Below are 24390 nucleotides of genomic sequence, written 5' to 3' on the forward strand. Positions count from 1 at the left end.
TTTGCGGTTTCGGGATGGGGCCTGTCACTTTTTACCGGAGGGATTACTCTTTACGAGGATCAACCTCATCAGCATCTTTGCTGTCACTGGTGCGTGTTCTCTCGGCAGCGTGATATTTTTAAGAAGTTGAAGTAGCATCAAGTTCGTCCGTTAAAACCAGTCTTTGAGTATGTCCCAAAAGGTAAGCTGCCTGTCAATTGTTACATCGATGATGATGTAAAGGTAACAAGTGGTTGTAGATACAACAAATCATGTGTTTCTCACTGAAGCTGGAAGAAATGGTTGCTTCTCGATAGAGAGTGGCTTGTCGTTTCCTGCCACTAGACCCACAGATAGGGCCCCACAATTAAGTCGGCTGCGTTGTGGGTAGGGCTCGATGAAAAATGATTCAATTAAAGAAATGTTTAGCATCCGACAGATTGCCGCGGAGAGCCAGGCGCACAGCAACACTTATCCCCTAATCACTGCACATTAATGGCATTTGTGGTGATAATAACCATTTCTCTGCAGTGCGCCTCGGGCGTCGCCAAAGAGAGGCACCCTGGCACGGAAATCAAGTCAATAAAAAAATTGGAGCATACGCAGAGCGCTCCTCCTCCCCCCTTCGGTACCGCTAGATTAATATCTGGAAAGCACTGCACCATAGAAGTGCAATTGCAGTCGTCGTTGGATTTATGCTGTCTGAATGTTGCGCGCCGCGTGTTGAATGCTCACTCACAGCGCGCCGCGATTAGCTTGAATTTTGCACATTTCCTAAGACGTAGCCTGGTGGCGATCGAGGCTCTGGTAACCACGCTCTGATCATACGCTCGCTCTGTTATCTGCCAGTCCAGGCTCCACACACAGCAGCATCAACAACTTGAACGTGGCGCACACGTGGTATCGATGACGATTGCGAAGGGTGCATTCGGTGGCTGCGGAACGAGGTGCGACCGGTGCGGCACTCCCGGCTGCGACGCTGATGGAAGGTGAAAACACACATTATCATATCTGCTCTTAATTAATTACTTCACCGAGCCGCCACACACCGACCGACCGACCGACCGACTGGCCGGCCTTCCGATAATTACTGTCACGTACTGAAACACACAGACCGTACGGCCAGCAAAGGGGCGCCTTGCATCCCTCCCACCAGCCCCCCATCCCCCTTGATACACCTGACGCAGTAGTGTCCGCTTTTACGCTCGCTCTCTTATCCTCATACCTTAATTAGCCATCGGGCGTCCCGCGAGATGCTGTTGTGTGCATGTTGAGCTGCCATTCTCTGCTGCGGCGGCACACATCATCGGCTCGGCGGCATGTAGGCGCAGTAGTCGTTGCAAGATTGTGATAAGCTCGCGACCGCGCGGAGCGGATTCCATTATTTTTTATTACATTTTTGCAACCATAATCGAAGGCATGCAACTGCGAATAGTTTTGTGTATGTGTGTGTGCGAGTGTTGCATCGTAGCAGGCGCCAAGGGCGCCATTTGTTCTTTTCTTTGCTTGATTTTCTTGCTTATCCGTGTTTCTTTCGTCACCCAGCGCAACATTAGAAATGAAGCAATTATGAACCGTCCGACCGACCGACCGACCGTTGGTCAACCGATCGCGTGCCAGTCCGGGTCCGGGTCCGAGTACCTTCCGGATACGCACCGGAATGGAGAGAGGCCACCGTTGATCATCGATCTTCAACACAGCTCACCTTGGCCACACAAACGCTCGTCGGGCCCGTGTCGGATCCGTCGGTGGCGTCGTTGGCAGTTGAAAGTTTGAATTGAAATTAATGATATCTTCTCCTTCGAAACCAGCGCCAGCTTCTTAATTGGCTCATCGCGTTACTGTAGTGCGGTCCGTGGCGGCACACACACACACACACATGCGCGCCTGTCATCCGATCGCCTCCCGAAAAAACTTTATCCTCCGCCAGTCGCCAGTCGCCAGTCGCCGGTCGCCGGGACCCCGCGCCGCCGGTGAGACTGCAGTTTTTAATTAAAACAAATTAAACTTTTCCTTCCCCCGTTTTTCACACCCTGTCTCACCACCACAAACACAACGCCATAATGGAACCCGGGGACCGGGCACTTTCACTGGGGCACCACCACCACCGACACCGGCGGTCTTAATGGCGTGTGCTTCTGGTTCTTCTGGCTTCGAATGCATTTCCGGCCACTAAGGCACTCAGAGCGAGCGCGCGCGGTCAGAGCGCATAAATTTGCCCAAAAATTGCCCACAAACTCTGGCGCGCGAGAAACCGGCCCGCGGATGCAATATCATCGAGGCAGAAGGCTCGAAGACAAAAATCCGTCCGAAAAAAGTCGAGGAGAAAATCCGCCTAAAAATCATAGTCCTTTTTTGGAGGGGGTCGCATGAAACCAAGTAGTCCAGGAAGGGGGTTCAGTAGCCGGCCATTTTCCGTGCGTTCTAAGACAATTTATCGCTTGCAATTAGGTGTCGTCGCCGGAACGCAGACCCCTCGTGAAAAGCGGTCGTTTGCGTTTGGAACGGAAGCTCGGTGCGCGCTCGTTGGCAACCGGGCATTAGCCAGGCCTCGGATTGCGCGATGACAAATGATTCCCATTTTCTCCGTGCTCCAGGCTACGGCTGCCAAACTCTCAGCTGCTGTGCTGCATCCATTGCGACCGGGAAGCGGAAGCAGCAATAGTGATTGTAGTAGTTGCAGTTGTAGTACACAATGGCTGCAGCAGATTTCTTTTGTGTCTCCGGTCTCTGTGCGCATCAGCATCAGCATAAATCTAACTTGGGTTCTGGGAGTGTTTGTTTGGCGATCATTATTGGCGTGAGCACAATGCCAAGCAGCGTGCAGCATTCGCGATGACTCATGAAGGATGGGTGATTCCCCGTCCCATAACCACACAGAGCAATAAGTTCTTTTTAGCTCACTCACAAGGAAAGGTGTAGTGCTCTCCGGGCACAACGCACACCATCGGAAGCTGAATAGAATGCCATGACGTTGCCATGTGTGAAGAAGCATACTTCAAATCAATCACAATCGATCGAAGAGACAGGAAACGGAATTTCTAAACATTAAAACACAAAACCTGCGTCTGTCAGTGGCATGGCGAAGAAGTGGCTTCTTCTCCCTTTGCCGGATGCCAATGAACGTCAGCACATTGAACTGACGTTAGCGTCTGGTCTGGTCTGGCGATCGCATACACACGGGACGCTTCTGCGCATAATGCACGTAGCAGAAGCAGCAGCATGCAAAGCGTCTTGCGCTGCCCCGTAAGTGCCCTCCGACACCACACAGCGAGACTTTGCGTTGTCATCACAAGCTTAATCAAGCCCAGCATCTTCGCCTACACTCACGCGCGCTCGCGGTCTGTTTGTTGATTCTTGCGCAAGACTAAATAAAAGCCAACTACCTCTCTCTGTCTACAGAAAAGGGGTTGAAGAGAGAGAGAGAGAGAGAGAGAGAGAGATGTGAAGAAGGGTGTTGAGGGAGGCTGGGCGCATACCGACGCGATCGTGCGACTTAGAAATGGCTCTTCCAAAATGGCAACATTCTTCCAGGCCCGGGGGGACGCGATCGCTCGCTCGCTCGCTCGCTAGAATAACTAGATGTAAAGCCACGATGGCTGCGGCTAAGGGGAAAAGTCCTCGTCGTTCGATTCTTTCACGAGGAGGACAAGGACAAGGAGTGAGCTTCCGTCGTGACTCGCCGTCGATGGCATTGGATCTTCGAACCGAATGTGGATATCGCGCGGCGCAGCGAAAATCCGCGTCAAAGCGAACCACACGAAAATAAACTCTAATCTATGCAGGCCACCCGTTCGGTCACTCTCGGTCGGTCGGTCGGTCGGTTGGTCGGTTCGCGGCCTCGGTCTGGGGGAGCCTAAGTCGAACCTCTTCCTTCCTCCATCCCACTCCCCCTGCGGGGTGTCCGGTTTTGTGAGACAGCGGACCAGTTCTCTGATTGTGTGTTTTGCGTTACTCGTGAGGACCGGCGTCTGGCGATAGTCTGGAAGTCGTCGTGGGTCGTCTGTGTCTCGCCTTGGCGTAGGTCAGGGTTTGTTCGCATGTCAAGAGGCACAAGAGTGAGCGAGGAAGCGATACCTAACTATCAGCATAAGATCAGCATTGTTATGCTGCCGTGCTGGTTGCTGCTGGTGCTGCTGCTGGTGCTGCTGCTACTGGCTGCATCCAGCCAGAGATCGCGCAATGTTTGCAAGCGTTTGCATTCGCAGATTATTGCCAGTTGGTTTGGGGTAAAAGGGGGGAGATACGAGGGTATCTAGGAATGTGCAAACTAAGCGCGATGACGCATGACGCGCCCGATTCCCGATTCGATTTCTCGCAAATACTGCGGTGCATATCTCGTGAGCCGGGATAATGGAATTTTATGCCTTAATGAGGCGTGTGCACCGGGAAATGGGATGATAATAATGTAAATACATTAAGTTGTTCTATTGTTATATTGTTCTCACTACCACTACTAGCACACTAACAACAAACTATTTTACAAACCAGTACCAATTAGAATCGGGACAAACAGAATAGGTGATATAGCAGCCATGAAATTACGTAAAAAGAAAAAAGGTCTCTTAGGGGTTTTATTGCCTTAAGGAGAATAATTGATGCAAATTATTCGTTAGTTTTTTTAATGTCTTTTTAACCTTTTACTTTAACGCTACCCAAAATATTTTTGCACAGTATTGCAGGACACACAATTTGCGCTCTTGTTGCACATTACCTCCATTTAAGTTTTTATACATTTCGGATATAGCTCTTAAGATTCTCTTCGATAGTTGACGAATATCAGTCGATAGAACGTAAATCCACACGATTTGGTGGATTGATAGTTTTTCCTTTAAAATCGATCGAATTGAAAACAGAAAATTGGCGCAATACCTAGGGACAGCAGCTTAAATGATTCCAAGTTTACACAGGATAATTGGTGCGTGAATTATAGACAACATGCTTTTCTGTAGACTCTCTTATGACAACTTCAGATCCCATGCCAAATAATCATCCTCAATTTTTCACGTCGTCATTTTTTTTTTTGTTTTTTTAAATTAGCTTCAACGTAAGTGTCTTAGTATCCTTTTTTACTTGTTGAGTTGAGTTTAAAAATAAAAAATGCGGTTTTTAGCAGATTTATGTTTCGTCTTTCGCATCAAAGTATGGTTCAATTTTGACAATATTTTTATCACTTAACATGCATACTATTACGATTGCATTTCACTAACGTGACCTCTAGATGCGCCTCTAGTGTTGCAAATAAGTGCCCAGATTCTAACTGGCCTATGTTAAAGCCTGTAAATACAGTGTCCATAATAAATCCATAATAACAGTGTTCCGTTCATTGGTGATCATTTTTCGAAAATTACAAACCATACACCCTCCCTGGTACGGCCACGGCCTGGTCTCACGTGTGTCTTCGCGGTGCGGCGGGTGATTTATGATTCGCTTCTCGCCATAAACCTGCCGCCACAAGCGCACCGAGACACGGGACTCCGGGGCCTGACTCCGTCGGACGGATGCCGGTGGATGCCGCTGCTGCTTCCTTGTTTTAACCACCGGAGGGGGCATCAAACCAGTAAAGTCCCGTTACAGGTTGCAGCCATCGGTGAGGTCGCGGCCACCGCGTGGCGTGGCGTGACGTGGCGTGAGCCTGCGAGCATGAATAGCCGATGAATGTCCAACTGGCCACCTCTCCTGCTCCTTCTTCTCCACCACTTGCTTTGACACTCCAGCGTGATCGTGAGGTCACATAATCGGTTGGACAAACAAAATGCCCCAACCACCATCCTCCCCCCTCAGTGTGTTCCAGTGAGCCGCATTTCGAGGGCTCTTCACACTCTCTCTCTCTCTCTTTCTCTCCCTTCCTTCCTCACTGAGCCACACCGTGGAGGTTACGTTGCAAATTTGCGAATGCATCTTCTCTTCCGACCCATCTGCGCGGCTTCTAGTGAGAGGAGGGCGTGATGCTGGGAGGCATTATAGGCGGCTAAAAATACTGGCAGCCCTCGCCTTCGTTGCCGTCGTCGCCGTCATCATCATCATCGTCGTCGTCGTCGTCGTTGGCTGCCAACACCTCCTCGGTCGGCTGGATTGTTTATTTATTTATTTTATCATTTTCGTAATTACGCTAACCATTACGGCACTCGCTCCCTCGGTGTGGATGATGGGACGGGGGTTTAGGGGGTGTTGAGCTCGTGTGTGAGCTTGCGTAACACCCCCCAGGGCCCCGGATTGATGGTGATAATGGATCGTGAACTTCAAACGCCATTGACGTGCACGCGAATTGAATCGAGCGACTCTCGCTTCCAATCTCCCGTGCTGTGGTCGATTGCTAATTTTGCAAACGCAACGGAAAGTAACAGACAGTCGATAAATAAGCGATAATCATCGATCGTTTGAGACCGAAAGCCCCCCTAAATCATGCCGAATATTTGATCAGAATGATCAGAACCACGTTTCCGTAAACCGTTATTTTCGAATTCGCGATTCTCACCACCACCGCCACCACGAAGCTATTTTCACCACACTTCCGGTGTGTTCGGGTTCCCTTCGGCTTCGGCGCTTCCCCCGTTCGGATGTCGATTCGTGGATGTTCGGATGTCGACTCGCGGATGGTGTCTCGGCTCCGTTGTCTAAGGGGAGTGAGAGAGACAGCAATAACTGACAGCATTTGCTGTCTTTCTTGCTCTTCAGTTTTTCGCTCGAGTTTTTTTTGGCTAATCGATAAAAAAAGTAGCTAATCGGTCATTTTTTTTAGCTAATCGGCAAAACCGCGATTGGAAAATCGATGAGTGAAAATTTAAAACGACTCAACGGAAGAAAATCGACCGAGACACGTGATAATTTCGATGATTGAACATTTGGCGAACTTGTCGAACAACCCAACGAGGAAACCGCCAGCATCATCTCGAATCGGCCGCCGTCTTGGAATTTTAGCGCGCGATGGCCCCGGCGCAGTTTTTCCTTGGGCGCCGGCGGGTTAATCTCGAGGCCGGGACTCTCGTTCTCGGTCGCGCCGTTTTGTGTAAAGTGTTCGGGTCTCTCGGGGACGACGTGTCCGACGTAACTAGAAGCTGTTGCTCAAGCTGCTGCGCCTCTGTGCTTCTGCATTGTGCATGCCGTGACCACGTGACTCCGCGATATTGCTGGATCAGCGGCAGCAAACGTTTTTTTTTGCCGGCCGGTCCCGCTGGGTGCCGGGGCGCTGGAGACTGCAGTTTTGTGTTGTTCTTCGTGATGCACCAATGTGTGCGTGTGTGTGTATTTGAAGTGAGATAAAGCAGGTTCTTGGCGGTGTTCTGGTGCATCGTAGTGCACAATAAGCGTCGCGAATCGATCGCAACATAATGCTGGCGATGATTTAAACAGCGTGGTGTGTTTGTGCTGCTTAGTGGCAATGGAAATCACAACAGTACAGTTCAACTATCAATCAACGAGCGTGTGTGAACAACAACAACAACAACAACAGCAGCAAGTGTGACCAACAAGGGCCGGTGATCGCAACGTGGTGATAAAACGTGGCAAACCTTCTTCGATACCGAGTTCCGAGCGGAACGATCAAGTGTTTGTGTGTCTGTGTGTGTTTAATATTTAAAGTCGGTGCATCTGCCGCGGTCGATCGGTTTGCAAACAGGTCAGTGTGTTATAGACTAGTACTCGAAGCATCATCGCAATACATACACACACACACACACATGGCGCAAGAGGCCGGAATGCACTTTGCCGGTTCTTATTTCCGTATTTTGCAAAAGATGAGCGAAACATTCGCAAACGAGAAAATGGGAGGGGGGGGATCATTTATGCCGACGGTGGATCGGGGTTCGGGAGTTGTTGGAAGTTCGCTGGAAGAAAAGGGAAACCAAAACAATAACCTTAACCGCACCGGCGACGACGACAACGTGTTTGCTGGCTACGCAGAGCTATTTAACTGGAGCATTCCGGTCGGTGGGTTAACAATCGGTTGGTAGCACGATGGTTTTTGGGAGTTTTGTGCAAGCCCATGCGGAACCGGTTGCTAACAATAGCAACCAAATAGGTTCAATATTAATCACATCTTTGCACCGATAAAAAAACACCTTTTTTTTGGTGACAGTTTGGTTTTGCCAAAAATTATAATTTTTCTGCCAACACAGCTGGTATCAGCTGGTTTTCTGTCACTACTGCTGCTGCTGCTGCTGGTGGTATTTGCCGTGCCGTGCAGTTTCTAGGACGGCTACGTTCCACAGGTGTACCCGGTGGAGGTGGTTAACATATGCTAACCAATGTTTTCAGTGAGCTACATTTGTTGTCTCGTTTTCGGTTTTTTTTTATGCTGGGGGTTTTCTTGTCCCTTTACGCCTGTGAGCAATCCAGAACTGGACGCGTTGGACGCATAAGTTAAACTTGTTGTGTTGAGGGATAAAAAAAACACTTTCCAGAAGAACACGTGCAATGCCACTTGGTTCGAACAAATCCACAACCAGACGCTGGCTGGCTGGTTAGTGAAGCGAGGGAAGTAGCAAATGGCTCGAGAACGCCAAAGAAAAAGGAAAACAAGCGTTAGATCGCGCCTAAAAGAACCTAAACTCCAGGGCCGCAGATTCGTCACTCAAAAGGGGAGACGACATCTGAAAACGAGACACGCCAATGGAGACGCAGACGAAGAAACAAAGTTCGCCAAAAAGAAAAAAAAACGATGCGTGGCGAGCATTTAAGGGTGTTGTCGCGATCGTCACGCGGATCTTGTGCTCGCTCACCACACCAAGACCCTAAGTGCAAAGTCCCTCTAATGGCGAAATGGTCGGACGTGGAATCGCGTTTCCGCGCTTGTAAATGAGTTCGCGGCTCGCGGTTCCCGGTTGTTTATGAGACGCCAGTTCCCGATTGCTCGGATTGCTTCCTGATTGCCCTTCGATATCGATCCATGACGGCGTGTGGAGGCCTCTAAGTCTAAACACACAGCAAGCCAATCGCCCAAAAGTAAACAGCCCCAAGTCAGCCCCCAAAAAGTCCGCGACGAACATTTGGAATGATTTCTCCCATCACCTCGGAGTCGGTTTTCTGGGGGGGTGTGGTGTGTTTTGATGGACGGGAATGGGTGGTGGGACAGCAGTTTGGTTCAAACATCTGGCTGCCAACGAGTAGATCATCGTTGTGCTGTCGTGCGCGCGCGTTTACGTCGTTATTTATAACCACGTTTTGGGCCACCTCGGGTTGCCCATCATCCTCACGCCAGCCACCCATCCACCACTGCTACCGGTGCACCGGTGGCTGTGTCACATAGAGAGCCGTACTTAACGCGCTTCTGCTTCTCATGCGCTTCTTTTCACGCGCGCTCTTCATATGCAATGGTCCCTGTGCAAGACATCGGTCTCGGAGGCAATCCTGGCTTTGTGGGGAGAGGCGCGTGTTCGAGAAACCAAATACTACAGATTCCAAGGTGACAGAAGACGCACACACACACACACACACACGTACGGGAAGAAAATCGCAACGCAACGCAGGGAAATCACAAATCTTAATAAGAATCTAGAGTATTTTTATGTCTTTGGTCTGCGTATTTCCCATTTTCCGGCTTCATGGTGTCGGGATTTATTTTGACTTTCCTATACAACAACAGCCGAACATACCGATGCAAGACCGCTGGCCCGGTTGCAGCATTAATCCAACCATTCGCTCACCAAACACCGAGACGACGACGGCGCTTGATAAGAAGCTGCCAAGAAAATGTGATTTAATATTTCTGAACCACTGCAGCAACAAGTACACTACTAGCAGCACTACTACTAGGACACCTGCTGCCTGATACCCTGCCCCCTTCCATGTTCCGTGTGCATAGACCGCTCAACCGCGACCACCCGATCTTGTCAAAAATGCATTAGATTTGATTGAAGTTTTTAATTGAATTGCACGCCGGCATGTCACCTCGCGAGGTTCGCGACCAGCGCAACCTCCATCATCATCAACGAGCGAGCGAGCGAGCGAGCGCATCAGGTGTTACCTGTGGCCGTGGTGGCCACCGAGCTGCAGCTGTTCTCGAGGTTCGTGGACGTGGACGACGAGCGGGAATCGATCGTGAAACCGTCAACTTTGTCGAGCGACGAGTGAAGCGACCCAGATGGATTCGTTCGCAGTTTATTCCAGGAGGGCGAGTTGTTTTTTTTGTAGTTATGTTTGCTTTCGCGTTCAATCCCGCGTCTCTCGGTCGGGATTGCATGTCTCGTCCCGTGGTTTTTGTGCGGCTGCTGAGGTGCACTTTTATCGTTTCGACTTTTGCCCGTCGAGGTCACAGACAGACGAGGGCGCTTTGTGGTCAAATTGTTCGATCTAAGTTCGTTGGAAAACGTTGTGATTAACTGAAGAAGAAAATTCTCAAAAAACATGTTAAATTATGTAAGATTATTTGTTTATTCAGAAAGATTGACAGATTGTTCAGTATTCACAGTAAATATTAAATACAATGTACTCCCAGGTTGTGACCCACAGCAGGAACATTAACTAGATAACGAGGCAAACAGTAACAATAGAGTAGACTTCATAATTTGAAACGAAAGCATCAAGTCTTGTTCATTATAAAAGTGATTGATATCTCGTATTAGGTTTAGAAACGGTTTGTTATGGCTATAATCTGTCTGCGAGGTTCAATACCAAGCAAATTTAATTTCCTAGTTCCTTGTGTCGTTGCGTTTAATCCTGCTTTAATGAAAATGCCCGTTAAATTGAGTTCATTACGCAGTAATTTATGAATAAACAAATATTGAGCTATTTTACGCATAAATTCTAGAGATTGCTGTCCAAGCAGTAAGCATCAGGTGCGTTAGTCAATTCTAGGCAGCGTGTTCAAAGGAGTAAAACAGAAAACTAATCTATATGGACTGCAGGAGACAGACCCAATCTCGAGAGAAAACTGTACAAAACTTATATAAACTGTCTTAACCTTACCTGTAAATTTCAATATGGTGTTTATTACATAAAAAATATGAAAGGGTAGAAAAAAAAAAGAAATTTACATTGGTCGGATTCGAGGAGCATTTGGCCCATACTTAATTAATTTTCTTCTAATACTAGCAATAATATGCAGTAGAAGGTACATTATCTTTCTATATCCGTTTTACACATAAATACACCACATATTTTATATCGTATCGTATATATTATATCACACATTTTATATGGTCAAATTTTCTCGTAACTTCGTCAGTTTTTGACGCCCAAAATCGTTCGTGTGAGTTGGATTGCTAACCAATATTGCAACATGCCATTCTTTCTACTTTACTGTGCCAATATAAACACACACATAGCCAAATAATGCAATATACTTTGATTATAATGGGAAAACATTGTAAATTCAATCATTTACATAGTTTTTTTTAAACCAACTGCAGAGTTAAGTAAGAAATGGTTACGGAACTCACGAACTTGTCTATAAATAAAACAATGTATTTTACAAGCCTTTTGCATGGGCAACGTCAATATGCCAATGTAATCATAATTTGAAGCGAGAATTACACCCAAATCACTAATCTCACTCACACGCCGAATCACCTGATGAGGTAGCTTATAAAGTGTAAACAATCGGTACCTTATTCGCATTAAAAGTAATCATCGCGCATCCGTTTTTTCGGTCATTAAATTACTTTTACACCAAGGACTGAAATACTCCAATAACTGAAATAACCAACTGTATAAAGACGTTGTTTCAATGACTCTAAAGCTTTTAATCACTCTGAAGATTGTAAATCGCGCAGTTAGTAAAAGCAGTACTCGATAATACCTTATGTCCTGATGAAAAGAACTGACCACAGCTGTGATGTTGTGAAACCATAAACATCTAAACCTAGAGCTCTGTGGTTCTGGTTCCATGGCACAGTTCCAGGAGTCCAGCGTCGTCACTCAACTCTAGGCCGCGCGTTATGTTGTGTCACCAGATCCCCCCCCACCAGACCATCATCGGTGCATCGGTTAGAACGGGGGTGCTGCTGCACACGGAAATGTAGGTTTCTGGTTTAGCAGAGCCGTTCCGCACTGTTTTGTTTTTGTCCCCATTCTCGTGGCCATTCAAACATGGTTCAAGCATACCTCAGCGTAGCACACGCACGCACACACACCCAGAAACACAGAAACACATGGACGCCCGGGGGCCACAGGGAATGAAGAGCATAAAAAGCATCGCTACTGGTCGCGTCGCACCACGACGCGTCGTTCATTCACTGGTTGGTTGGTTGGTTGGTTGGCAAATCCGGAAGATGACGACGACAACGATGGCAATGCTGATGATGATGGCGATGATGGTGATGATGACGATGTGTTTACCCAAATGCTGTTGCGCCTCGTTGCGGAGAAGAAGGAAGAGGAGGTGCGAGGATGGTGCGAGCGCAACAAGCGCAACGCTTGGCACACCCGGAATGGCCTGGGTTGGATAATGGAGACAGGGCACAAGGAGGGGGTTGGTGACAGAGGGAACCAGAGAGCAGAACACACACACACACACACACACACACACACTAGAGCACAATGTCCGTTACAAAACAACTCGTGGCTTTTTGCCGAGATCCCGGTTCTGTAAACCCCGTCGTTGTGGCGTGGTTGCGAGAGCGACGACGCCAACGACGACGACAACCAATTGGCTTCGAGGGCGGCCAGAGGCGGCGGTGGAAGGCGGTTGTAAACAACCTTCGCCATGGTCATCGTTTGTACCGCAGATGAATGAACCACCGGGACCGGTGGTGATGGTAATGCGAGGAAGAGGAAGGTGCAATCGAAAGGATTCTCTTCGCTGCAGAACGAAAAACGAAGCAGCGAAGAACGGAGTGTAGTAAGAAGAAGGAAAATTGCATCACACAGGGTTCACCAGGGTCCAGGGCGGGGATCCAAGTAATCCACGGAGGACTAAAGAACAAACCACACACATACACATGCACACACACACGCACACGCGAGCGATGACCACAGCAACAGCAGCAACAGCATTCCTTTCGCTTCGAATCCTGGATCGAATTACGCCGATAGAAAGTAGAGTGGCAGGAATGCGAAGGGGAGAAGGTGGTGCTGTGTGGTCAGCGGAGTACGTTGCGTTCTCGCTCATCCTTTTGCTGCTGCCCTTTATGCAATTGACAGAGAATGACACTCGACGACACTGAGCTTGATGTTCGTCGTCGTCCTGTCCATGGACCCGGACGACCGGAGATTGCGCCATTTTCGAGTGCCCGAGAATTGTGTAATCCCGTACTCCTGCTACCGCTACTAACCGGTACCGCTGGCGATCTCAACAGTTTAACGGGGGTTTTGGTCGTGAAAGTCGCACGTGTGTGTGTGTGTGTGCGCTCGATCGGAGATGCAGTTGAGGTGCAGTTGAGCTGCAGTTCACGTCTTGACTGGCGTGAAATGAAGAGCTGCGATCGCTCGCTGGTGCCAAGCAGAAGGCGGGCAAATCATAAAAATCTCGCACCGAAATCGAGATCCAGATGATGGCTGGGCCGGGGTCAGGACAGGACAGGGGCTGGGCTGGGCTGGGCTGGGCGCGTTTGCAGTTAATGCTCCTATTCGCACACCTTTTAATCACGTTCCTCGGCGTGTTAAGCACAACATCAGCAGCAGCAGCACCGGCAGCCGCGTTTTAAAGCGGGAATCGGTGTGGTGTTGAAACAATTTAATGCACACACACAACGGCGGCGGGAGGTACCCCGTAAAACCGTGCACTTAAAAGATGCACTAAGGAAATGGCGAACGATGCGACGCGACGCGACCACCGCAGAACAACCCACACAGTGGACGCTGCCGCCTCCCGTGGATTCCGTGCTCGCTGGCAGGAGGGATGTTGTCGACCTGGCGGCCACACCACGGGCCACGGGAACGCGAAGACGATGATGACGATGACGACGACGACGACGACGATGCTTGTACCGGTCAGTGTGTGTTCGAGCAAGTGCGAGCTCGCGAGTGCGCGCGGAATGGGAAAATGATTTATGATGCTGTTGAAACTGGCCACAAGAAGTGCGTGTGCGTGTCCGTGTGCGCTGCTCGGCCACTCGGCGTTGCACTTATTAACGCACTTGTCAACCTGCAACCTGCGACCGTAGCTCAAGCTCAAAACCCCGAGACAACCAAGGCACCACGACGGCCACCACCATCGGAGAGCAATTGCTTTATTTTTCGAAACGAGCCGCGAAATACGGCGGAAAATTAAACGTTTCCATGCGTCGCCGCATCGTCATCCCACCCACGGGGCGCGGGGCTCCTCAGCAAAAAAGAGGTGTCATTCCGAGGTGTTGCTGGGCTTTTCACGCACCACTTGTAGCGAGGTGTTGAACCCCATGGGCGTCGAACGCATAATGATGATGATGGTGCTAGGCCGTGTGTGTGTGGCATGAAGCGCGTGTTTAATTTAAGGGTTTTGTTCACGGGGTTTTGAGGAGTTCATAAATCAATGCTGCGACTTGCTGAACGACGGATATCAACGGTTTGATATGGGAACACTCGACTCGTGGTTTGTGGGAAATGAAAATGAAGTGAAAATAGTGCACTTTGATGCTTTGCAGAATGCAGACTTTGGAGGAGAATATAAAGAGGCTCTTTTGCGGGTCATTCGATAGTCAAAAGGAGAATATTGAATATTTGGCATCATTTTCATCTTCTTATATTTTTGTTTCGTTTGTGCATGTACTAGGTAAAGTTAATAACTTACTCACCACCTGGTAGATAATTACGCTGACTACAGATGCAGGATTGTACAAGCTATTTACCTTTATTGTTTGTTAGCTCTATTTTCCCACTGATTCCATATTTTGACCTCGGATCACACGACGTACACGTAGTCTTGGTTGATTCTATTCATATGAAGTAATAATCTCTACTGTCAGCTTATACCGTAGTGCTTCATGTGATACGACAAACATATGATTTATGAATCATGGAGGTGCTCCTTGATAGCTTAATATTGTCCCCTAAGGATCAAAATAAGTTGCAGCATATCTATTGGAGACAGTAGAAATTGTTTTTCTATTATTTTAGTTGACTATTTTTGGGAATTAGACTATTCTTTTAATATTCTAGATAGATGGTTTATACTTTTAGGTACATCTTCTCGAAAAATATCACTCATTTATTCTAAATTGTCAATTTGCTTTTGAACGTATCACTTCTAAGTTGCTTCTGCTGATCGTTAAATCTGATGAATCTTTTCCTAGCTATTAAAACACAACCGAAGCTCACGACTAACAGCTAAACACCGAAGAATCTATAAGAAGTTTTACGATTTAGAAATGGTTAGGGCTAATAAATCTTAAATTCTCTTCAAGACAAAGCCAGCTGACCCCTTCATTAATGGAAATGGTGAAAAAGTATCTGTATTGCAAAAATCGAAAGTGATAAATTCAAAAGCTGAACGATCTAGATTGCGTCAAAGAAGAAAAATGTTAAATAAAGCCCTTATCTTATGTAAGAAACGGGCAGTCTTACAAAAGATAGGGATGACAAACTGATTAGCAAATAGTTAAGTAACAGATTATGGTTCATTTCATCAGAAGAAACGTTTATCATTAAAATATCTTTGAAAGCATATTACTATCTATCCAATTCTCATAGTACATGTCGACAAACTGGAACTGGCTCTCGAAGAGATCTAATCCTATTAACATTATTCGCATGAAGGATTTCGTCACGAATCGCGGTTTTTTATCAAAACAAATGCGAGCAAGAGTCTTGTAAAAGTTAAAGGACCCCGTTCGATCAAAAAACATCCAACCATGTCTTTAACAGAGCTAGTGATAGTACAGAAAAGGTCTTACTATTAGCTCTATACCTTCTAAAGTACACAATATTCAATACTCAAGAGCCAAATTAAAAGTAATACAGGAATAATTTCGTTTTTCGACTTTTCACATTTCTTTTCGTCAATTGTAATCGAAAAAAATAGTGATCATTTTTTTCCATTTCCTTTTCAGATACTCAAAGAAAAGAAAAAGCTACTGAATCTCGGGGGGAAAAACACTATGCACCAGTACGATCGAGCAGTGATCAAGCATTTCCTTCTGGTGTCATCTACGGACAGAACTCTCTGCTTCAAAACTTGTCTGCACCTGTAAAGCAACATCGGTGAAGTCTGCCCGAGCGATCTGGTGCTCGATGGTTCAACTCGAGAGCTTATCCTAACGTGACCCTAACTGGATCGTTGAGTTTGGCGTTCGTTTCGGCGTTAGGCGAAAGATGATCACCACCAGCTCGACGATCTCCAAAGATGAGTATCATATCGATCGAGCGGCATCGACGGGCGGCACCGAACCGAACAGTGGCGACCAGTGGCGATACGGATGCCCACCAACACCACCACCACCACCACCTTCACCGACCGCTGACTAAGCTACCACCGTCGATGGGCGTCGATCCTCAGCCGTCGTCCACCCAGTGCCAATGGCAACAGCAACCGATGGTGGTTGCGATGGTTGCGGTGGCGACGGCAACCAATCGTCAACGACAACCGTGGCGTGCTGCTGCTGCTGCTGCTGCTGGTCTCGCCGATAGCGCGACCGCCAACCACCACCACCACCACCACAATCACCATCACCTTCTTCACCACCTCCCGCCACCACCACCACCAAAGGTGCCACCATTAGCGCCTCCAACACCTGGCCTCGGCCACAAACGACAAAATGGACGACCGCCGTTGGTTGGAGTAGTAGCAGGCCCCGAGCGCGTGGCTCGTGGCGGCGACGGCTGCGTGCGTGACGACGGCAACGACGACGCCGGCGACAGCGACCGGGCAAGTCCGGCGGCGCAACGTCCGCGCAAAGTGCTGCGAAGTACCCGCGGCTACGGGGACGTGACGGTGACGGCGACGGCGAAGCTGGCGCTGCTGCTGATTATGGTACTAATTGCCGTTATTGACCACAGTGAAGGTAATGTCTATATTTTGTCTGGCCACCATAATATCACCGTAGCAACCGTTGGCGAGGAGAGGGGGTTTCTAAGGATCCTTTCGGTGCCATCGTGCCTCCATTTCCATTCCCCTTCTGGTTTTCCCCACCTTTGATCTCTTTCAATCTCTGGCGCGGCTTCTGGCCCCTGGATCTCATTTGAGATCAATTAGGGGCTATCGGATGGTTGCGATCGTGTGTGCGTGTGCGTATATTGCGTGTGTGCGCGCCAACATACCACGCAAACTGTCCGCCACGCGTAACCATTGCAATGCCGTAGCGCAACTGCAACTGCAACTGCAACCAGATAGACCGCTTGGCAGTTGCTCAAAGACGTATAGATCAGACAGAATCGTGCGTCGCAAATTAGCCAAGCCCGGTCCTGAGGCCACGAACGCGATGACATACATCCGCAGGACGCAAAACGGCCGGGGAACCGGGAAGGGCCCTCTAAAGGGCCCAGAGGCCGTGTCACCTCGGTATCCACCTCGGTATGTGTTTGATTTATGGAAGCGTCCCCCCACCACCAGCGTGTGCTGGAGAGTGTTTGTTTTCTTTTATTTTTAATCCACCACGCCACGGCGTCTTTTCGTTCATTAAGGTCGAGAAGGCTGGTTGGCGCGCCGAGACCAGACAGGGAGCGGCATTCCAAACGGTGCCGAAAGGTTGGTTGGTTCGTTGCCGTTGTCGGTGGAACCGCGAGTTCTATCGAAAAATCAACCCTCATTTACAGCACGTTAGATCGGCGTTCGATCGACGATCGGCGGACGGGGAGCGAGTTAATTAATTGAATGCCAATCGAATCGTAAGGCGTAAGGCGCAAGGGTGAAGTGATTTACTTTGCATTCGGTGGGCTGGTCGGCTGCTTGTGTCCTGTGGATAGGTCTCTTGGTTGGGTGCTTGGGTGTCTACTACGCGCGAATGCTGGATCAGCCGGCAGTCAGACAGTTAGTATACCTGTTTCGCCACTTCTGTGTGTGTGTGTGTTGTACACATATTATTGTCATGATTTATAGTGCGCGCGCGCGCACGCGCCCGAGATGAAGCAATCCTAAGCAGATTGATTTCATAGCCCGAACGCGGCTCGAGGGGCTGTTGATTGGTGATTTATGCTCCTAGGACCGGGAACAGCAGCAGCAGCAGCAGCAGCATCAGAAACTGGAAACACTCGTTGTTAGTAAATCATTTTTCGGTATCCTCGGGGGCACTTCTGGAACTGACGAAATCGCAGTGCATTGCCCACGATCCTCGCGTTGATCGCGTTGTCGTCAGGTTGGCGATTGCTCAACGATTAATGATGCATTAAGCATAGATCGTTCCGCAAAGCAAGGACACCGTGGCGACCTCTCCTGCCTCCAATTTCAAGACCATTGCGCATTAACCGCTCAGAAGCCTTAAATAACTAGAGAAAAAGGGAGAGAGAGAGCATGAACGAATATGAACCACCTTTTCACCATCGACACACGCAGCCTGGAAGCAGCTGCATCCGTTGCACCGGACAGCGACCGCGGCGACCCGTCAGCGTCGTTGCAATTATATTTAGAAACGGAGCATCGAGCATCTAAGCACATCGGGCACCGCGGTGGATTCAAATTTCTCCTCCATTTTTTTGCGGTGTCGTGCCATGGACAGCAGCAGCAGCTGCGGATGTTGTAAATGTTCGCACTCCAACACGTACGTCACTGTTGGCGTTACCCGTCAACGAGTCCCGGTTCTGTAACGCTCTAATCACCGCACTCGACACACGACCTTGACACTGTGCCAGAGACACCGTGGACGCTGCTTAACGCCATCGCTGGAGCACGACAAGCGACAAATTGCTGACAGTTTTGCTCGCAACCCACACACACTGCTTGTGCTACTGCGTCAGTTTTTGGGGGCGCTGGTAAGTGGCCAGTCAAGGGCGTACTGCCCTCCAAAACGGGGGTAACACGCGGGCGTTCACAACCTTGAACCACCAACCGGGAGATCGTCGTGGATGCGACGCATTACCGCAAAACGGTTGCCGAGATGGGCCGTGCATCTGGGAGCGTCTTCAGCGTGATCGAAGCTGTCGAAAAGGATTTATGATCGATAATGTTGCTTGCGACGACAAAATACGTAATCACGGCAATTGCGAGAACCGGGTAGCGTTGCTACCCTTGACGTAAACGCGATCTTCAAACGCGATCTAAACGACTTAAAGGGATCATCTTAAGTAGCGTCAAGCTAACGGATTTTATCTCAATCAAAGGTCTGCCTGTCTAGAACACTACTGCCTCCCCCCGGGGGGCGCGTGCTCATAATCCTTCCTTCGCTACAAGGTTCCACACTAGAACAGAGGCTAGATTATGCTGGAGATGCCTAGAATAGGGGCGCCTGTTTCAAGGAATTTATTTATGAGGCACTATTATTTATGGCAGGAAATTTGTATGTGATTATCACGGCCACAGCAGCAGCCGGTACTGTGGTCGGTACTTCCGGTGCAGCGCATTGCATTGCGATCTGATAGTGAGTCCGGAGGTGCCCGAGTACGCGACGCCAATGTTTTATGCTTTCCGCTGCGCCGCGCGATCAATGTAACGCGATCGCCGTCTGGTCCTGGTTGGGCCGCCGCTGCTGCTGCCGCCGCCGCTGCTGCCGCCGCCGCCGCCGCCGTCGGGTAAAAGCAAAAGGGTCTTTATCCATTTTACCTACCACTCGAATGCGCTTCGATCGGCCACCACCACCGCGAATACCGGCAGAGTGCCTGAGGCTGGTACAAGGAGGGCTCCCTTTTTTGCTATTTATCTCCTATCGGAGATCGGAGTCGGAACTAGAGATAGTGTTCTTTCTTGGCACCCCCCCCCCCCCCCCCCCCCCCCCCCCCCCCCCCCCCCCCGGGGGCCAGTGTTAAGACGTACGAAAGCCAATTTTCAGTATATAACGCGCGCGCGCGCGTCATCCGCGAAGAAGCAACATTAATGAGGGTTTATCATGGTGCAGTGCGGAGTCTCTCTCTCTCTCTCTCGTCTCGCAAATTACTGGCGCGACGCGAGGCGACGCAGCGTGTCAAGATGCTGGCCGGTGGATAACCTTAAACGGGGTCCGTATGCGTGGAGTCAAGAACGAACATAAGCAGCCGGTCCGACCGCCGGTAACGCCGCGATTTGCCCGCGAAGATTAACGCGCTGGTGCAACACAGACAGAGTGCACTGACTCTCTCTCGCTCGGACTGTGCCTGGAGCACTTATGCAACCGCGCCCGTGTGTGTGGTGCTAGTGCGCCAAGAGAACCGGGAAGCAAGCAAAAACCAAGGGTTCCAACGACGCCGCCAGTTTGTGCGTTCTGGTGGCCATTCCTGCTGGTCATGGCAGCCGGTCGCGATGAGAGGTCTTCTGGTGGTTTACGAGTAGTTGACGTGTTGTTGAATGCGTGCACATTCCTTTCATCTCCAAGCGAGCTTCAGCGATCCCGCTGGCCACGGGAATTTTCACGCAATAACGCGAACCTCACCCGCGATCCCGAGGACCAGATTGTTTTGATTGGCGGTGTGCTCCGCTTGGTGTGCCAGAAAGCAGTTTAAAATGGAAACCCATTTTCATGCCGCACCTTTTGTAGATCGGGTTTATTATGGTTATTGAAACGGAGTTAGCATTTAATGCTCGTTGGTTTTAAACGATCCGGCAACGAACGATGTTGAGTTTGGTGCAGGACGCAAGGAGGTGTAGACAAAATCGAAGCAACCACTGAAAATGGCGTTCCTTTGCCAAATCACACGAAATGATGATGATGATGATGGTTTTAGGATTTGTTATTTATTGCGAAATAGTACGACTCATTGCAGATCCACACAAGTCACACACTCCAAGGAGACACTCTGCTGGTACTAGCGCGTCATTCCCCCCCAGTGGTTCGAGAATCCCGTCGATCAATCGCACCGAGACCGACGACATGCCCACCTTAGCACCCCACCGCTAGCAGTAAATATAGGCCAGCGCTCGGAGTCGTCGTCGGAAGTTTAATGGCCATCATCCATCATGCTCAGAAAGAGAAAGAGAGAGAAAGAGAGTGAGTGAGATAGGATAGGAGCGAGAGTATGTGAGCGCGTGGAGCTGGAAGACGGCCGGGGACAGACCATCATCATCATTAGCATGCAGCCCCGGTAACTGGGTTAAATGTAGATCAACCCGCAGATTGTCCAACTGTCAAAACACTGCGTGCGAATGGCCTATTGATGGCGCCGCGTTGTCCATTAGATGCAGAGTGACTGATGGGCGGGTGGATCAACAGTTGCGGTGCTGCACCGCACAACCCCCCCACCCACTTGCACTATAACCTCCCAGTTCCGTTGTTAACCTATAACCCCAGTCGTGAGGACAGCAGTCGCAGTAGGCTACTCTGCAACCGAACGACTGCGAGACGAGATCCCTGTCCTGCAAATTACAGTCCTAGCAGGCCAGATAACTGGAGGAGTAAATATTTAAACCCCCGGTTCCCTTCTGGTATGCGAAATCACGACGGAAAAACACGACGCCGTCACCATAACCTCACAACGACGACGACGACGACGATGACGATGGTCCATTCAAGAGGGTTATAGGAATGCAACCGTCTCTACCACCGTTCCCTTTCTACCATTCCTCGCTGCACATGAAACGCCATCGGAAAGGTGCTGGCTCCAGGCCAGGACGACGACGACGACGACTTGCGGCCCCAAAAAGACGACGAGAAAAACTCCGGCGAACGAAAAGGTTGCACCGCTGCGGGGCTTTTCCTTGAGTTTTTCCTTTTTTTATTTTGGAACTCGCCCCCACCCCTGTCCTCTACGACGTCACCATCGCCGTCACCGAAACCTGAGGGGGGAGCTATAAAATGTCTTACATCGACCTGGCGCGCGCACTAAGGGTGCGGTGAGTCCTTTTTTGGGGCCGGATTTGTTTTTTCTTTTCGCGGACGGTCTCTCGTTCGTTCGTTCGTTCGCTCCATTCTTCTTTGATCCACGTTCTTTTTTGAGGAGTGGCCTCCACCATCACCACTTGCGTCGTGCACATTTCACGGGCGCGACACTCCAGACAGGCCGCTAAAAGTAGCGCCGGAAATCCGTCCAACCCCTAATCCGCCTGCCTCGTGGTGGCTGGCTGGCTGGCTGGCTGGCTCGGTGTTGACATCATTCGGTGGCTCTCTCTCTCGCTTGCAGACTGTGGGCCAGACCACCGTGGGTACCGTGATGGTGGCCGCCGCTAATACAATTACGCACCACCACCACCAACGGCGTCGTCGTCGTGTACCGCGAGAAGAAGGACGGAAGTCAGCGCGTCACTTCGCGCCATCCGTTTCATCCCGTACCCGTGGCGCTTTCCACCGGTGCTCGGTGTGTGTGTGTCTGGCTCAGGTGGTCCTGGCTCGAGCTGGCAGCAACCAGGGAGGCAGGCAGGCAGGCAGACAGGAAGGAAGGCCGGCGGATGGTTGATGATGGTGATGAGAATGAAGTTTTCACGGTCACTCGTCTGGGTGAAGGTTACGTACGCACGCCGCAGACCTTCAGTCTGCACTGTTCTGGTCTCTCCTCTTTTCCCCCGCTTTCTCCCTTCCCCGGGGACGATCGAAAGACCTTGGGATTGCGCTTTAATACACACACACGCCGGGCGTCTTTGCCAAACAAAAACAAAATATAAAAAAAGGTATTTTCCTTCACCTCACCACCACCACCAGACGTCGGTTTCGGGGTTTTTTGGGGAGGGAGGATTTTCGGCCGGGCAGCGGTCGTCGGGATTTTTCCTTTTTTCCTGCTCCCCTGCTCCCCCTCCGTCTTCTCTGCCTTCCTTTTTGCCCGGCATACCAAGGGGGGGTTTTGTTACGCGAAATCCTCCTCCTCCTTCTCTTCCTCCGCCTCACGCGCGAGTTAGCCGGAATGCGAGGGGTGGCCGCATCGCCGCACGCCAGCTACGTTACGTTTGACCGTTCGACCGGGGTAAGGGGCCGAAAGGCCACTACCACCACCGCCACCACCGTCAAGATATCTGCTTGTCTGGGATGAGCTTGGTCTGTCTGGCAGCGCGGTGGTGGTGGTGGCTGGCAGGACTAGGAGCTAGAGGGAGCGGCGTGCGGTTCGTGGTTTCCAGATCTCGAGAAAGAAGACGAAATTTAAATATTTACTCCACCGTCTGGTATGCAGCAGCAGCAGCAGCGGCGGCCGAAAGCGTGCCTCGGACCCTTCCGCCCGGTCGGCCGCCGGTCCTCTCTTCGATGTTGTTTCCCTCCGGAGCCGAAAAGCCGGCGTCCGGCGCATTATAAATATACTGGTTTATTGATAAATTCTTCATGCTTTTGCTGTCGATGGCGGCGCACTCCCCGGAGGGAACGGTTTTGGGTGCCAGGGGACACGCGGGGACGGGTGTTGGCTGTCATCGATCCGACCCGTTGATTCGGATACGCACGGAATTGGGAGGGAAGGGATTGCAAATGCACTCATCAGAAAGACGTCACATTTGGAGGGTAGACACGTGTTTTGGTGTTTTGTTGCGATTGTGTGTGTGCGGTTCTATGACGTAATGGACGAGGAATAATATGTTTGAAGGAAACTAGTTGATATTTAAAAAGATACAAAGTAATAGTAGTAGTTGTATATTTTATTCGGAATTAAATACAATACATTGTGAACGACATAACGAAACATATGTTTGGATAGCGGGTTTAATTTCCTTATTTTCCCGCGCTTGCTTTGATCATAATTTCTTTGCGAAGTTCTAGTTGCGTAAGCTTGTTGTCGTTGGGGTGTTTGGAAAAAATCTTGGCAAGAAAAACCTACAAAAAAAACCTACCATATTTCATGAAATTCGTTTAATAACTGTACATTTAATGCTAATCTATTGCCTAAGACCATTCACGAGGGCGTGGGGGGTGTAAAGGGCAGTTTTTACTGTACCTCAGCCGAATTTTGAGCCGAAGTGAGACTTTATTTGTTCAATACCGCATCTTGCAAAAAGATACAAAGTGTTTCATGTGAGTTGCATGGCAATAATATTTAACTCACTTTCTAGGATTTGTTTACAGATCTTAGTATGGCATTTGTGTATCTGGAGACTCATGTTGGCTGGACACGTCAATATGTCCTAGAGAACATAAAGTGAAAGTTCCTTATTCACTATTCCGCAGCAGTCATGATATCTGGAGCAATCGCGTTTAGTGGTTTGAACTTTACGCCAGTTTTGATAAACATATTCTTAAAGTGAAAACATGAGTCTACATGAGTATTTTGGTAGTGGCAACAAGGCGCATCCTTCGGTCGTACGTTTCAATGAAACTGAATACTGTACGGTGCGGTAACCTAGAACAGGAAACTTTTAGCATGGCAAGCAAGGCCTGTGCTACAAATGATACCTCTGTGGGTTCGCTGACCCTGATTTTGTAAATAGGAGATCCATTTCTCGAAGATGCGTTCTTGACATCGTATTTTCATGAAGAGTGTAGTTGATAAAAAAAATTACGGACTTTTACGGAGTGAATTACGGAGTGATTCTGCTGTTTGTTTGTTTGTTGCAGTTTAGAATCAACTATAGAATGAACTTGATGATGT

General features: G+C 49.4%; 1 protein-coding gene across 2 annotated transcripts in view; it reads left to right on the forward strand.

The window, feature by feature from the left end:
• Positions 1 to 6941: 6941 nt before the first annotated feature.
• Positions 6942 to 24390, forward strand: part of LOC125957707 (uncharacterized) — a 74517-nt gene continuing 57068 nt past the window's right edge. For both annotated transcript variants that reach the window (XM_049690576.1, XM_049690577.1), the window contains exons 1-2: positions 6942 to 7597; positions 15885 to 16835. In XM_049690576.1, coding sequence (XP_049546533.1) covers positions 16178 to 16835 — 658 coding nt within the window. In that variant the 5' untranslated portion in view covers positions 6942 to 7597; positions 15885 to 16177. The remainder of the gene's footprint in view (positions 7598 to 15884; positions 16836 to 24390) is intronic.

Source organism: Anopheles darlingi, chromosome 3 (assembly GCF_943734745.1).
Source record: "Anopheles darlingi chromosome 3, idAnoDarlMG_H_01, whole genome shotgun sequence".
Lineage (NCBI taxonomy): Eukaryota > Metazoa > Arthropoda > Insecta > Diptera > Culicidae > Anopheles > Anopheles darlingi.